Source organism: Nerophis ophidion, linkage group LG17 (genome assembly GCF_033978795.1).
Source record: "Nerophis ophidion isolate RoL-2023_Sa linkage group LG17, RoL_Noph_v1.0, whole genome shotgun sequence".
Taxonomy (NCBI): Eukaryota; Metazoa; Chordata; class Actinopteri; order Syngnathiformes; family Syngnathidae; genus Nerophis; species Nerophis ophidion.
This window is the reverse complement of record NC_084627.1, coordinates 27,995,643-28,012,862: the sequence shown is the minus strand read 5'-3', so window position 1 is coordinate 28,012,862 and position 17,220 is coordinate 27,995,643. Positions and strand designations below refer to the sequence as shown.

Genomic DNA, 17,220 nt, shown 5'->3' with positions numbered 1-17,220 from the left:
TAAGGAGCACTGGAAGCCGGCAGACCCGTCAGCGATCCTGTTCTGTCTCCCTGTAATGTTTGTTTGATTTTGAATGGGATTGTGCTGAAAATTGTAATTTTCCTGAAGGAACTCTCCTGACGGAATAAATAAAGGACTATCTAATCTATCATCAATCAATCAATCAATGTTTATTTATATAGCCCTAAATCACAAATGTCTCAAAGGACTGTACAAACCATTACGACTACGACATCCTCGGAAGAACCCACAAAAGGGCAAGGAAAACTCACACCCAGTGGGCAGGGAGAATTCACATCCAGTGGGACGCCAGTGACAATGCTGACTATGAGAAACCTTGGAGAGGACCTCAGAAGTGGGCAACCCCCCCCCCCCCCCCCCCTCTAGGGGACCAAAAGCAATGGATGTCTATCTAATCTAATATATACATAAAATGTATGTATGTATGTATGTATATATATATATATATATATATATATATATATATATATATATATATATATATATATATATACATATATATATATATATATATATATATATATATATATATATATATATATATATATATATATATATATATATATAATGACCCTTTTTTTACTTGTCTTGTGTTTTGTTCCCCATGTGCCCATTTGTGTCCAGAATTGCACCTGGGTCTTGACTGAGCCACGTCTTCCGTTCCTGTCTTAGCTCCACGGCAACCTGGGGTCCAGTCACTGCCGGTTCCAGCCGGTTGGTCAGCGTTAGAGGAATCTCTGACCCTCTTCTAAACCTCCCTCCACACATCCCTGGCATCTGCTCCGTCTGGTCTTACTGAGCCTGTCACTCTTGTCTGCCGCCCGACCAGGTATGTGTGCAGACATTTTGCTTCGCACAAAAGCTCAAATTCGATTTGTTTTATGTGCAAAATTATAACATTACAGTAGGTTCTTTTTCATTTTTGTAGGAACCACTACAAACTCAAATGGGATACACATATTTACTCTTAATTTCTGTTCCACTCCACAGCCTCATGTGTAAATCCAGTTGGTGGACAAGTAGTACTTAGGCTTTTGTCAAACCACACTACATATGCCGTTTGTAATGATTTTTTAAAAACACAGACATTGGCACACTTGTTCTCCCCACAGGTACGTTTTGCTGCAATCTGGCTGTTGGGGAACATGGTGGCGGAAAGGTGGCTCATATCCCCGGATGACTTGAATGAGTAGTATGTAGTCACACAATGTAGTGCTCACAGTATAAACCTTTTTTCCACTGTACAGAACCAGTGTGCTCCTTTGGATCCCGCCCCCCCTTAAAAAGTACAAAGGTGAGAGAGAAGAGTGCATTAGAGCGGCGACTGTGAGGCGTAACACTGCAGCGATACGGTAAGATAACAGGTGTGTTTACTTTTGTCATTTTAAGGCCTGGATCCTTAAATGTTACACAATGACACATCCATGATGAATCTGCTCGACCTATGACGGATAATAATTGATTCATGTCACCTAGGGATGGGCAAAATTACCTAAAATCTATTTTGCGATAACATATTGCAGCCCCTTGCAATACCAATATACAGTACAAGCCAAAAGTTTGGACACACCTTCTAATTTCAATACATGTTGTTTATTTTTTATGACTATTTACATTGTAGATTGGTCTCATCAAAACTATGAATGAACACATGTGAAGTTATGTACTTAACAAAAAAAGGTGGAATCACTGAAAACATATTTTATATTGTAGTTTCTTCAAACTAGCCACCCTTTGCTCTGATTACTGCTTTGCACGATCTTGGCGTTCTCTCCATGAACTTCAAGAAGTAGTCACCTGAAATGGTTTTCATTCCACAGGTGTCATAGTTTTGATGCCTTCAGTGACAATCTATAATGTGTATGTATACAGTCACAATCAAAGTTTTACATACACAATTAAAGAAAACACATTGAATGAGAAGGTGTGTCCAAACTTTTGGCCTGTACTGTATATCTTAATATATTATTTGATATATGAATGATAATAGAACCATTTCAAAACAGGTTACAAAGGCTCCTAATTTCCCTGCAAAAATATTTGCTAACATTGCATTATTTCCAGTTCAATGATATGCTCAAAACTATTATTAATCTACTCGCAAATTTACTGTTTATATTTCTGTTGTTACATGTTTTTATCTACACTTCTTCTGTTGTTTGCATACATTACATTAGTTTCGGGGGATATTGCAAATTTGGATATTGATCCAATACCAAGTAGATACCATCATTAAATGATCCCGTTTTTTTTTTTTTTATGATCACATTTTTGATCACAGTTATAACCAGCGAAAAACACATGATAGTGGTTAAACAATATCAATTAAATATTTAAATATTTTCATATTATTGGCTCTGATTTAGGGCTTCACGGTGGCAGAGGGGTTAGTGCGTCTGCCTCACAGTACGGAGGTCCTGCAGTCCTGGGTTCAATCCCAGGCTCGGGATCTTTCTGTGTGGAGTTTGCATGTTCTCCCCGTGACTGCGTGGGTTCCCTCCGGGTACTCCGGCTTCCTCCCACCTCCAAAGACATGCACCTGGGGATAGGTTGATTGGCAACACTAAATGGTCCCTAGTGTGTGAATGTGAGTGTGAATGTTGTCTGTCTATCTGTGTTGGCCCTGTGATGAGGTGACGACTTGTCCGGGGTGTACCCCGCCTTCTGCCCGATTGTAGCTGAGATAGGCGCCAGCGCCCCCCCGTGAACCCAAAAGGGAATAAGCAGTAGAAATGGATGGATGAATAGTTTACAGTGACAGGAAATAAAAGGGTGGGCCTTTCCTTCCTCTGCTGATTGTGTGGGCAAAAGCCGTGTTGTGTTTCTTGGAATGTTTGCTGCTGCTGCTGACTGCCAGAGCACAAAGTGAGCCGCATATCTGCTAAAAAAGGAGTATGTACTTTTGTACACACTCAGGGTGGAACACTGCAGATATCGACAAATATTGTTTTACATGAGTTTTATATCACATCCATTTCTGAGTGGAATTAAATTAGTAGGCAGGTCAAATGATGTAAATCACTGATTCTCAAACTGTGGTATTCCATCTGGGTTCCATCTAGTGGTACGCCAAAGAATCACTTGATTAAAGTACAGTGTTTTATATTCCTATATTTAAAACACAGTGTTACTGTTCAATAGAGACTTTGGACTGTTTTAAAATTTTAACTGCCTTTTATCTAACACAATGCTCTTAAGATCATTTGTATCTGCTCTCTATGTGTGTGTGTGTGTATATATATATATATATATATATATATATATATATATATATATATATATATATATATATATATATATATATATACATATATATATATTTATATATACATGAGTATATAGAGTATGTATACAGTCACAATCAAAGTTTTACATACACTTGTAAAGAACATAATGTCATGGTTGTCTTAAGTTCCCAATAATTTCAACAACTCTTAGTTTTTGGGATGTAGTAATTGGAGCACATACTTGTTGATCACAAAAAATATTCATGAAGTTTGATTCTTGTATGAATTTATTATGGCTCTACTGAAAATGTGAGCAAATCTGTTGGGTCAAAAGTATACATACAGCAATGTTAATATTTGCTTACATGTCCCTTGGCAAGTTTCACTGCAATAAGGCACTTTTGGTAGCCATTCACAAGCTTCTGGTTGAATTTTTGACCACTCCTCTTGAAAAAATTGGTGCAGTTCAGCTACATTTGTTGGTTTTTCTGACATGGACTTGTTTCCTCAGCATTTATCACATGTTTAAGTCAGGACTTTGGGAAGGTGATTCTAAAACCTTAATTCTTGCCAGATTTAGCCATTCCTTTACCATTTCTGACGTGTGTTTGGGGTCATTGTCCTGTTGGAACACCCAACTGCCCCCAAGATCCAACCTCTGGGCTGAGGATTTTAGGTTGTCTTGAAGAATTTGGAGGTAATCCTCCTTTTTCATTGTCCCATTTACTCTCTGTAAAGTGACAGTTCCATTGGCAGCAAAACAGGCCCAGAGCATAATACTACCACCACCAAGCTTGATGGTAGGATTGGTGTTCCTGGGATTGAAAGCACTTACCTTTTTACCACCAAACATATTGCTGGGTATTGTGGCCAAACAGCTCCATTATTGTTTCATCTGACCACAGAACTTTCCTCCAGAAGGTATTATCTTTGTCCATGTGATGTCAGATGAAACAAAAATGGAGCTGTTTGGCCACAATACAGGCCTTTGTTTTAAAACTGTGTTTTTTTAAAGGGCTTTATAAATAACTTTGGTATGTTATGGTATGGTAAAGTGTGTGTAATATTAAAACCTCTGCCTTGTTTTAATGAACACTTAAGCGTACTGTGCTACTATATTTCAATGTTGGTCATTATGGTGGTACATGGGATTGGGGGTACAAATGGGAGTCACAACCTGGTCTGGAAAGACTTGAGAAAAGAGGAATGTCACTTTGCTGCATTGGTCTGGTTTCTTGTTGCCTACAGTCTCCTTTTGGATGGCATTTGTCTCTTTACCAACAAGTACATGCCTTAAAGTAAATACAGGATATCTTCCATCAGTTATCTCCTCTGTTGCTCTCAGCGATGCGTATAATGCAGCTTGTTTTTTTGCACAAATATTAGGGCTGCGCCAAACAGTTAGTTTTGGACGATTTTGATGAAAAAGTATGTGATCGCCATTGCTAATTAATGCCTTTTAATGCCGATCACAAACGCTGACCCCCTCTGGCTGACACTATATTTACTTTTAGTCCCCCAGCTGACAAGGCACTATCGCAGCTAATTGTGTTTCTCCATAAACAGTGAGGAGCCACTCCACTAAATTAATAATAATCCCCCCCCATTACAGCATATAAACTGCACCTCTTAGTACCTTAAGTATCATGATCAAATAACGTTATCACTGGTGGACAAGGCTAAACATATTACACATCGAGTAAAAGCAGGAGCAGGCATACAAGCAAGCTTATAACTACACAAGAAGTAAGTCCTTAGTAAAGTTTAAGAAGTGTAGATGGAACTACGTTACAGCAGAAAGTAAGCACCGTTTAACAGAAAATTAACGATTAGATTGATAAGAGTCAGAGAGGATAATATAACAACTGTTGGTGTTGTCACAGCCAGTACACGAAGTGTAAGAGGAGAGTGAATCCATCCATTAATTGTTGGTGTCGATACCAAGGGTAGTATCAGTATATGATCGGGATTAGTTAGATATTTTTATTTTCTCGAAATCTTTTTTTGTTGTTTTTGTTCATGTTTACAAACTCAGGAAATAATTCCATAGACACAGAAAAACCTTGATGGCAAAAACTAAAGGATTTAAATGAGTAGTATTTTTGAGTTTTTGTTAAGTCAGATAGTACCCTGCCTTGGGATAGGCTCCAGCACCCTCAACCCCATAAGCGGTAGAAAATGAATGCATTGATGGCATTGTGTACTACTGACTTTGTTTTGCTTTAAATAATTGTATTGACAAGAAAAGAATAAGGAACTACTGTAAATATTGTGTTGATATTGTCAATCAGTCAATGACACTGACCATGAATAAATGGAAACATTGTGATTGGTGTTTTTTTTACAGGTAATTATTTTTCAGTTTCAGTGCTTTCTTTTTCAGATTCAAATTCAAAATATATTAAAGTAAATAATTTAAATATTTTTTTCTAAAGAACAAAAGGGTGTCCATAAGAACTATTCTCTCTTCACTCTTTTCAACAAGTCCATGCTAAAGAGACTTCAGACTGTACAAAATGCAGCCGCCAGAACAACCCATATCAGCCACATTTTATCCAGTATTCATCGGCTTCCAGTCAGTTAGTCTAGACTTTCCGTGTGTTGCATGGTGGGTCCCCTCAGTAAATCGCCGACATGTTATGCCCCTACTCTTCAGGGCACAGCCTCCGGTCTTCAGGCCAGGGTCTTCTAAAGATCCCAAAAACTCATTGTAAAACCCGTGGAGACCTGGCATTCCAGGCTATGGCTCCCAGACTCTGGAACGACTTCCACCAGTCCCTCTGTGATCTTGACTGTGTTGACACTTTTAAGAAACATTTGAAAACTTCTCTTTTTAGTAAAGCTTGTAGTTGATGCACCTTTTAACTATCATTCTTAATCCATTTGTATATTTTTTATTATGGTACCATTGTTGTTTGAATTGAATTGTTGTTTTACTTCAGCGAAGGTTTTGTACAGCGATTTGGGATTTTATCTGTGAAAAGCACTTAATCAATACAATATACTTACTTACCGTATTTTTCGGACTATAAGTTGCAGTTTTTTTCTTAGTTTGGGGGTGCAACTTATACTCAGGAGCGACTTATGTGTGAAATTATTAACACATTACCGTAAAATATCAAATCATATTATTTAGCTCATTCACGTAAGAGACTAGACGTATAAGATTTCATGGGATTTATCAATTAGGAGTGACAGATTGTTTGGTAAACGTATAGCATGTTCTATATGTTAGAGTTATTTGAATGACTCTTACCATAATAGAATAGAGAATAGAATAGAAAGTACTTTATTGATCCCTGGGGGAAATTCAGCACCACAGTTCGCTCACAATAAACAATAATAATAATATATGACATATATTATATATATAATATATGAATAATATAAATATATTCTACATATATCCTACATTTAAGTGCAGTTAAGGAACATATGCATTATACAGTCTGATGGCTGTCGGTATGAAGGACCTCCTGTGTCGTTTGGTGTTACATTTTGGGAGTCTGAGCCTTCCACTGAACGTGCTCATTCTCTCCGCAAGGTCCGAGTGAAGTGGGTGGGAGGTGTTGACCATAATGGCTAGGACTTTTGCTAGACTTCTCCTCTCTGTCACCACCGCCAGAGAGTCCAGCTCAACTCCCACCATGTTACTGGCCTTCTCTACCAACTTGTCCAGTCTGTTAGCGTCCCTCACTCTCAGCCCGCTGCCCCAGCAGACCACGGCGTACAAGAAGGTGCCCGTAATATGTTACGTTAACATACCAGGCACCTTCTCAGTTGGTTATTTATGCCTCATATAACGTACACTTATTCAGCCTGTTGTTCACTATTCTTTATTTATTTTAAATTGCCTTTCAAATGTCTATTCTTGGTGTTGGGTTTTATCAAATACATTTCCCCAAAAAATGCGACTTATACTCCAGTGCAGGGGCAGGGAACCTATGGCTCTAGAGCCAGATGTGGCTCTTTTGATGACTGCATCTGGATCTCAGATAACTCATAGCTGACGTTGCTTAACACGATAAGTAATGAATAATTCCGCTGGTAATCACAGTGTTAAAAATAACATTCAAATTATAAAACATTCTCATGCATTTTAATCCAACAATCCGTTTTCTATCGCACCTGTCCAAGATGTCGCATTAAGGGTAAGAAGTATTATATTTATTTTTGGTTAACTTTAGAATAACAATGTTATTAAAAAGAATAAGATACTTTTTATACTCTAAAAATGTTGGTCTTACTTAAAAATGCACGCATTTAGTTGAATTCAGTGTTAAAAAATATTATATGGCTCTCACGGAAATACATTTTGAAATATTTGGCTTTCATGGCTCTCTCTGCCAAAAAGGTTCCTGACCCCTGCTCCAGTGCAACGTATATATGTTTTTCACCTTCTTTATTATGCGTTTTCAGCAGGTGCGACTTATATTCCAGAGCGACTTATACTCTGAAAAATACGGTACTTACTTACATGAAGGACATCTGTTACTAGGATGGCGAAAGCTGGAATCGAACCTCGAACCTTCAAGTTGCTGCTCTAACGTGAGCCACACCGTTCTTTTTGGGTCAGTTTTTGAGACGTGTGGCAATTTACCCTTCATGCAATTTCAGTAGTGGACTGTTGGTTTCCTATTCTTAACACGTTGGGCAAGTTTATTTGATATGGTTATTATATTGAGGTATGTAAAACAGCCCATAATAGCCAACTTTTCACCACATTCCCCTTTTGGTGGGCACGGTCTCAACAGTTTCTCTCGTGTAAAGTGTAAGAAAGACTGCTATCCATTGATTTGGTGGACGGAGCTTTGCCATGTCTGTTACAATGTGATGTAAGAGTAGCAGTGGGACAGTCAGGTAAATCCTTGCAATTGCGAGCAGGAAGCGTGAACTTACGGCTCCAAATCATCCGTGCAGCACGGAACGAACTACTCTCAAACAGTGTGACAATTTATTTTGTTAGAAAAATATTTTACATTACAAAACACACCTTGAAATATACACTCAACTGAGAACAACTCAAATATGTCTTTTTACTTTTCAAACTGCAGCTCAACGCAAGTCAGATAGAGCGAGAGGCTGAAAAGAATCCAGTTAAAAATAGTCGAGAGGTGAAAGAACAGAGCATGTATTCATATCAAAGCCGATGCTTCTGTGTCGGACGCTAAAAATGACGAGAATCCATGAGCAAGGAGTTCTGATAACCACGACACAGATGCAGTTTTTCAGAATGAAAAGAAAGTCCTCCTTCAAACATCTTCCAGCGTGAGATGGCGTCCATCCAGCATGCTGTTAGCGTGTCTTCCTGGTGACATCTGTACAGCTGACAACCTCAACCTCATTCACCTGTCAGATACGTCAAGGTGTCAGTCGCCATCTGTCTCGGTTTATTCTTTCTAGAAGCTTTTACTGTCAGGCATGACAACACTAACAGTCACCATCACTTTCATGTAGTTTGTCATTTCACTAACCACTGTTATTAGAGGGGTGGCATAGCATCGCACTGGATGTCATTACCCCCAACACTTTAACCACTGGGCCTCATTCACACTCATTTATGTTCAACCAACCATCCGGAGACGTCCTATTTTAATTATGTCGAAACTAACCAGTACACCAGGGGTCGGCAACCTTGACCACTCAAAGAGCCTCTTTGACCCGTTTCACAAATTAAAGAAGACAAAGGGAGCCGCAATCATTCCCGCGAATATCTGCTGGTGGTCACCCATGTAATAGTAATAAGGGCGTGCCATGAAGCCATAGCCTTTGACGCCTTCTATAACATGTACAGACATCTTGCCAGTCCAGTAAAATGTTGTATGTGGCTTCCGCAGATACACGTACACGACTGCAAGGCATACTGGGTGACACAGTGAACACTGAAGGTTGTGATATAAACAATTTTAACACTCTTACTAATATGCACCACACAGTGAACCCACACCAAACAAGAATGACAAACACATTTCTGGAGAACATCCGCACTGTAACACATTATAAACGCAACATAACAATTATCCAGAATGCCATGCATCCATGACTCTTTCAGGCTATGTTATACACCCGGCTAGCACCAAAACCCGCTCCCCTTCCCCCGTTCCGTGCGTCGGTTGAGGTGGGCGGGGGTGTATAATATAGTCAAGAATAGTCATGGATGCAAAGGATTCTGGGTATTTGTTGTGTTGCGTTTATGTTGTGTTACTGTGAGGATGTTCTCCCGAAATGTGTCATTCTTGTTTGGTGTGGGTTCACAGTGTGGTGCATATTAGTAAGAGCGTTAAAGTTGTTTATATCACAACCTTCAGTGTACTCTGTGTCACCCGGTAGGCCTTGCAGTCGTGTGCATGTATCTGCGGAAGCCACATACAACATTTTACTGGACTGGCAAGATGTCTGTACATGTTGTAGAAGGCGTCAAAGGCTATGGCTTCATGGCATGCCCTTATTCATGTTATATGGGTGACCACCAGCGGTTATACGCGAGAATGGTTGCGGCTCCCATTGTCTTCTTTATTTTGTGAAACGCGGCAAAATGTAGAGGGCGCTAAAAGTAAAGCCATCACGGCACAGCCTCAATATTGTTGTCCGTGTGAAAATCGAAGAATATTGACCCTGTGTGATGTCCGTAAGAGATTCCGACAACCGGAATCCCCCTGTAACAATCGGGGGGGTCGGCAATTGTGCAGCTGAGCCACATCAGAGTTGCCAAAGAGGCGCATGCGGCTCTGGAGCCGCGGGTTGCCGACCCCTGCAGTATACAAAAGGCCTGAAGTTTTTGAAGGGCGTAAAAAACTTTATCCCACCTTCAAATTTTTAAACTTCAGTCTGAAACATAAAATTATCAAATATGTTTTTGGGTTTTTTTTAATCTTATTTTCACAATTTTAAAAGCCTTTTGATCAGATGTCTCAGGTTTAAAGGAGTAAAATAACTTAAATTTATACTAATTTAAAGTGTGATATAATTTCATCAAAAGATAAAAATGTAGTAATTAAACATTATAGGGGTGGTACTTTTGTTTAGGACTTAAATTGATTGAGCAAAAAAAAGCAAAAAACAATATAAATCTTAAACGTTTTTATCCTCTTTGAAAAATTCAGAACTTAGATGTTCTGTTTGACATTGGGTTATATATCATATGAACTTTGACATTTGTTTATTTTTAAAATGGCAAAATCTGTTTGACAAAAAATATATTTACAGTGGAATAACACAACACAAATTTGAAGTTTTAGAACAATTATGGTCAAAATACAGCAAATAATTACTGACAGGACAACCTGATTATTTTTTTTCCATATAGTTTTCTGATATTTTATTGAAATTTCAAATACATTTTATTTTTTAGTTATATTTGAAAAAAAAAAAAAAGTTTTATTTTTTTTTTGACATATTTATGTTTCCTCTTCACATGGGCAACCAAGGGCTTTGTGTGTCCTTAGATTGACTGATTGATTGATTGATACTTTTATTAGTAGATTGTACAGTACAGTACATATTCCGTACAATTAACCACTAAATGGTAACACCCGAATAAGTTTTTCAACTTGTTTAAGTCGGGGTCCACGTTAATCAATTCATGGTAGATGGTAAAGAAGGTCCTTTCATCATTCCCTGGGCTGGAAGTTGTTAATTTTTATATATATAATTTCTTTACATTGGAGCAGGTGAAAATAATAAGATATCTAATCAAAACAAAGGCACGTTGACAAAGACAATAACACAATTAACTGACATTTTAGTTAATGTATAAAGACGAGACGAAAATGTTGTCAGAAACAAAATCATATTTAATGTTGTCTTGTCGTTAAGTGGGACAACTTCTGAATATAACCAATCACAGTTCTTTAATGGTGTACATAAAGAGAGGGACGTAAAGATATATTTTATATCACGGTTATTGTGATCAAAATTATCATGGTTGTCATTATTATTCGCAGTAATGTAGAATGTGCTCAAAAAGCTTTTTAAACATAACTAAAATAAATAAACACACTGAGACCAAGTATGTCTCTTGTTTTCATGTTAGCAGTTAAAGGCCTACTGAAACCCACTACTACCGACCACGCAGTCTGATAGTTTATATATCAATGATGAAATATTAACATTGCAACACATGCCAATACAGCCTTTTTAGTTTACTAAGTTGCAATTTTAAATTTCCCGCGGAGTTTCTTCTTGAAAACGTCGCGGAATGATGACGTGTACGTGTGACGTCACGGACTGTAGAGGACATATTAGCGCAGCACCATTTGCGGCTAAAAGTCGTCTGCTTTAACCGCATAATTACACAGTATTTTGGACCTCTGTGTTGCTGAATCTTTTGCAATTTGTTCAATTAATATTGGAGAAGTCAAAGTAGAAAGATGGAGGTGGGAAGCTTTAGCCTTTAGCCACACAAACACACGGTGATTCCTTGTTTAAAATTCCCGGAGGTGAAGCTTTACTATGGATCAGAGGAGTCAAGCGAACATGGTTCCCGATCGCTTGTCAACCGGCAGGTTTCGGTGAGAAAATTGTGGTAAATGTCGCCTCTTACCGGAGATCAGCTGAGCTTGCGCCGTCCATGCAGATGCCGTCGACTTCTCTCAGAGACTGGCCTCAACACATCCGTGGACACACACCTCCGACTATCAGGTACTATTTAATCTCACTTAAACACTAGCAACACAATAGAAAGATAAGGGATTTCCCAGAATTATCCTAGTAAATGTGTCTCAAAACATCTGAATCCGTCGCAATGGAATCGCCTTTTTTTTTTTAACTTTACTTTTTATTTTTTCTAGTCCTTTGCTGTCAATATCATCATCCACGAATCTTTCATCCTCGCTCAAATTAATGGGGAATTTGTCGTTTTCTCGGTCCGAATAGCTCTTGCTGCTGGAAGCTCCCATTAAAAACAATGTGAATGTGTGAGGAGCCCTCACCCTTGTGATGTCATCGTCTGACATTTTTATTAGCGACCAAAAGTTGCGAACTTTATCGTGGATGTTCTCTACTAAATCCTTTCAGCAAAAATATGGCAATATCGCGAAATGATCAAGTATGACACATAGAATGGACCTGCTATCCCCGTTTAAATAAGAAAATCTAATTTCAGAAGGCCTTTAAGCTTTCGAGCTGTCAACACCAGTCAGTCCGCCGTGAGTTTATCAAGTGCACTTAGCATTCTCAGTTTCGTAGTCCATTTTAATTTTAAAGAGTAATACTAACCGTCGGGGATTTTGCCGCCGTCGTCATTATTACCGTTTATGGTGACAACCCGACAAAATACTGAATTGTGTGTCCCGGTGAAAAATATAGTACTTTTAGTAGTTATACTTCTGATTGGATCCCCGGCGTGAGGCTCCATTTGATTGGTCAAACGCAGTCAAACAACACTAAAGCTTACGTTGGATTGGCTAAACAGAGTCATGTGACAGTGCCTGCCGGAAGAAGGCTTGCTGACAAAACTACCGTATTTCCTTGAATTGCCGCAGGGCATATAGTATGCGCCTGCCTTGAATTACTGCCGGGTCAAACTCCCTTCCCAAAATAATTAGCGCATGCTTAGTATTACCACCTGGTCAAACTCGTGACGTCACGAGTGACATTTCCCCTGTCATCATTTTCAAAATGGAGGAGGCTGATTTCAATACAGGTAATTTGAAATCGCATAAAGGGAAGAAGATTAAGAGCTATTCAGTAGGATTTAAGGTCCAAGCTTACATCACATTCAAATTTTTACTGCATGCCTTTGGTAAGTGCCGTAGTGAGAACAGGTTTTAAAATAATTAGCGCATGCTTACTTTTACTGCATGCCTTTTGTAAGTGCAGGAGTGAGAAGAGGTTTTAAATTAATTAGCGCCCCGGCGGCAATTCAAGGAAATACGGTAATTTGTCTTTGCAAGTCTTAATCAATATGTTATAAATATATATTATAAATATATATTATGTAGATAAATGTCACAATCGGAGTACAAGGAGCGTTGCTTCTTCACAAAAATACTTAAGTAAAATTTAAAAAAAGTATGTTGCATTGAAACGACTGACATTTTTTTCTTTCAAAAAGTTACTTAAGTAAATGTAACGCGTTACTACCCACCTCTGGTAACTTATATGGATATCTGAGGGCTTTATACGGTAACTCATGTCTTACATTATTTAGACATGCTAACTATCCTCATTTTGGTTGGTTTCAGTTTATTTTGAACATGTATACTATTTCGGTATCACATATTTTAATTCTTCTTTACAAAATGGCCGAAAAAGGAGTAGGAAGAAGCAGCGATTATTTAAACTGACCCCTTTTCTACATCATAACAGTTCCAGTAGCAACACATGTTCACTTTTTATCTTTCATTTGTAAATAAATTACTTCAATTCATTCTGAAAACAAGAGTTCTTTAGAAAAATAGTTAAGTCATGCAGATTTTAAAGGGGAACATTATCACAATTTCAGAAGGGTTAAAACCAATAAAAATCAGTTACCAGTGGCTTATTTTATTTTTCGAAGTTTTTTTTTTAAATTTGACCCATCACGGCATAACCCTTAAAAAAGGCTTTAAAGTGCCTGATTTTCGCTATCTGTAAATCCACCCGTCCATTTTTCTGTGACGTCACATAGTGATGCCAATACAAACAAACATGGCGGATAGAACAGCCAGATATAGCGACATTAGCTCGGATTCAGACTCGGATTTCAGCGCCTTAAGCGATTCAACAGATTACGCATGTATGGAAACAGATGGTTGGAGTGTGGAGGCAGATAGCGAAAATGAAATTGAAGAAGAAACTGAAGCTATTGAGTGAATAGCTATTGACGCTATTCGGCGATCGCCTTCTAACCAACGATTGCATCTTTTGACCACTGGAGCAACTTAAATCCGTTGATTGGTAAGTGTTTGTTTGGCATTAAATGTGGGTGGAGGGAAAGGCTGGATGCAAATATAGCTACAAGTGTACATATAGCTAGCCTAAATAGCATGTTAGTATCGATTAGCTGGCAGTCATGCCGTGACCAAATATGTCTGATTAGCACATAAGTCAATAACATCAACAAAACTCATCATCTTTGTGATTTTGTTGACTTTATTGTTGGAAATGCATCTGCTTTGAGTGTCCACACATTCTTGCCATTTCTGCCATTTTAGCATCGATTAGCATGCCGTGCTAATCGATGCACACTCCACGTAAGTCAACTTGAATCCGTCCCTGATCGTGTTGTTACACCCTCCGACAACACACCGACGAGGCATGATGTCTCCAAGGTACCGAAAACAGTCAAAAAAACGGAAAATAACAGAGCTGATTTGACATGTGTGTGTAATGTGTTTGAGAAAATGGTGGATTGCTTCCCATTGTAACGTCACGGGTGAAAGGTCATCGCTCCGACAGCGAACAATTGAAAGGCTTTTAAATCGCCAAATTCACCCTTTTAGAGTTCGGAAATCGGTTAAAAAAACATATGGTCTTTTTTCTGCAACATCAAGGTATATATTGACGCTTACATAGGTCTGGTGATAATGTTCCCTTTTAACCTTTGGACTTATAGTTTGAAAACATCCAGCGGGTCGCATTGAAGTGTTTATTATGTTGTATTATTACGAGGTAGCCCAGTTTACTGCTTTTTTCATGCTGTTTTGCAAGACCCGTGTCACGTGACTTCCAACCTGACACCTCATGTGCTGGTAGTAGGAAAATTGAGTAATCTGACAGATTTTTCTCAAATTTAAACATAAAATAAGTGAATGAGGCCTATTGTCCAGGTTTTGAACGCTTTTGGACATCCTTTGCATGTTTGCATGTTAAATGAACACATATCACAATAATAGTTTTACTGCCTTATATCAAGGCATGGCAGAGGGCTTGTGGGGGGCTTCTTGCCTAACAAAGGGTAAAGTGGACTGCAATGTACATTTTGGTCCACCGACAGAAACATCAGAAGCGTAATAAATTGGATTTTACAGCTCTCCTGATGACATCAGTAACTGTATCTGTTAACCTAAATGCCAAAAGTCACCTGTAATTTCCTGTCTGCTTCCCAAAAGCCTTTCATTAATTGGATATAACAGTATCAGAATGTGTCTTAAAAAAGGTCAAGCTATTCCTTCCTTATCACATGCTTACTCTCCTCATCGTTCCATGTAACTAAAACCAGAACCTTTCCTGTAAACTTTAGCTGAGCCTCATCTTTCTGTGTCACTTATTTTATTTAAAGGGGAACATTATCACAATTTCAGAAGGGTTAAAACCAATACAAATCAGTTCCAAGTGGCTTATTTTATTTTTCCAAGTTTTTTTCAAAATTTTACCCAGCCCGGGATATCCCTAAAAAAAGCTTAAAAGTGCCTGATTTTCGGTATCTGCAAAGACACTGTCCATTTTCCTGTGATGCCAATACAAACAACGTGGTGGTTACCACAGCAAGATATAGCGACATTAACTCGGATTCTAAGCGATTCAACAGATTACGCATGTATTGAAACGTACGGTTGGAGTATGGAGGCAGATAGCGAAAACGAAATTGAAGAAGAAACTGAAGCTATTAAGCGAATAGCTATAGAAGCTATTCGGCAGTGTTTGCCTTAGCATCGTTGGTAAAATGTGCAGACCAACGATTGGAAGTTTCTCATCTTGTGACACTGGATCAACTTAAATTTGTCGATTGGTAAGTGTTTGTTTGGCATTAAATGTGGGTGAAGGGAAACACTGGATGCAAATATAGTTTCAAATGTACATACAGCTAGCCTAAATAGCATGTTAGCATCGATTAGCTGGCAGTCATGCCGCGACCAAATATGTCTGATTAGCATATAAGTCAATAACATCAACAACACTCACCTTTGTAATTTTGTTGACTTAATCTTTGGAAATGCATCTGCAGGTTATCCATACATCTCCGTGCTATGTCTGCCTTAGCATCGCTAGTAAATAGCATGTTAGCATCAATTAGCATGCCGTGCTAATCGATGCACATTCTACGTAAATCAACTTGAATCCGTCCCTTATCGTGTTGTTACACCCTCCGACAACACACCGACGAGGCATGATGTCTCTAAGGTACGGAAAACAGTCGAAAAAATTGAAAATAACAGAGCTGATTTGACTCGATGTGTATAATGTGTTTGAGAAAATGGCCGATTGACTACCTAGGTGACGTCACGCTCTGACGTCATCGCTCCGAGAGTAAATAATAGAAAGGCGTTTAATTCGCCAAAATTCACCCATTTAGAGTTCGGAAATTGGTTAAAAAAATATATGGTCTTTTTTCTGCAACATCAAGGTATATATTGACACTTACATATGTCTGGTGATAATGTTCCCCTTTAAAGCCTCATCCACCATTTCATTTAAACTGGACTGGATTCCACCTGAGCCTTCATTGACTGTACAGTATTCTGCAAGGCCTTCACATCAAATGGCTTGAGCAATAAATAATGTTACCGATCAGTACTTCTGTAAAGAGAATGTTCCAGTGAGTTTTCTGTACTTCTGTGTTTTGGCATCATAGCGGTTGAGAGCGGAGGGCCAGTGAGAGCGTCCAGAGAGGCGGCAGCAGCCACAGGGGGGAGGACGGGGAGGGGCGGGCACCTAAAGGCGACGCCGTGTCCGACGTGCACGAGCACACCTCGTAGCCGTTCTCGGCGTGGTCCGGGCGATGGTGCACGTTGACTCTGGTCTCGGTGCTTTTGGACTCGGCGCCTGGAGAGTCCGACTGCATCTCGGTGCACAGCAGCCAGTCTTTGGCGATGAGGCGCGGGTAGCCCGCCTCCACCTCCATGTCGCTGCTCGGCACACGCCAATAGTCCTTCCCCTTGAAGAAGTAGGACGAACCTGGAACAGAAACATTTGATACAGCACAAAGGAGACACAAAGGTGCAAAAGAGTGAAATCAGGCGAGCAGCAATTGTGTAGGCTTACCATAATGTGAAATCCCAAAAAGAGGACAAATATATGCGTGCCAAGGCCGGGACTAGGTGAACATTTG

The 17,220-nt window shown here is 39.0% G+C and overlaps 1 protein-coding gene and 1 long non-coding RNA gene across 2 annotated transcripts in view; one reads left to right on the top strand and one right to left on the bottom strand.

Moving 5' to 3' along the window:
* Positions 1 to 1,130: 1,130 nt before the first annotated feature.
* Positions 1,131 to 17,220, top strand: part of LOC133536288 (uncharacterized) — a 47,770-nt gene continuing 31,680 nt past the window's right edge. Inside the window, exons 1-2 of the long non-coding RNA XR_009802435.1 lie at positions 1,131 to 1,180; positions 1,269 to 1,373. This is a non-coding gene — a long non-coding RNA (uncharacterized LOC133536288). The remainder of the gene's footprint in view (positions 1,181 to 1,268; positions 1,374 to 17,220) is intronic.
* Positions 11,021 to 17,220, bottom strand: part of mmp17a (matrix metallopeptidase 17a) — a 382,482-nt gene continuing 376,282 nt past the window's right edge. The window contains exon 10 of the mRNA XM_061876701.1: positions 11,021 to 17,066. Coding sequence (XP_061732685.1) covers positions 16,738 to 17,066 — 329 coding nt within the window. The 3' untranslated portion in view covers positions 11,021 to 16,737. The remainder of the gene's footprint in view (positions 17,067 to 17,220) is intronic.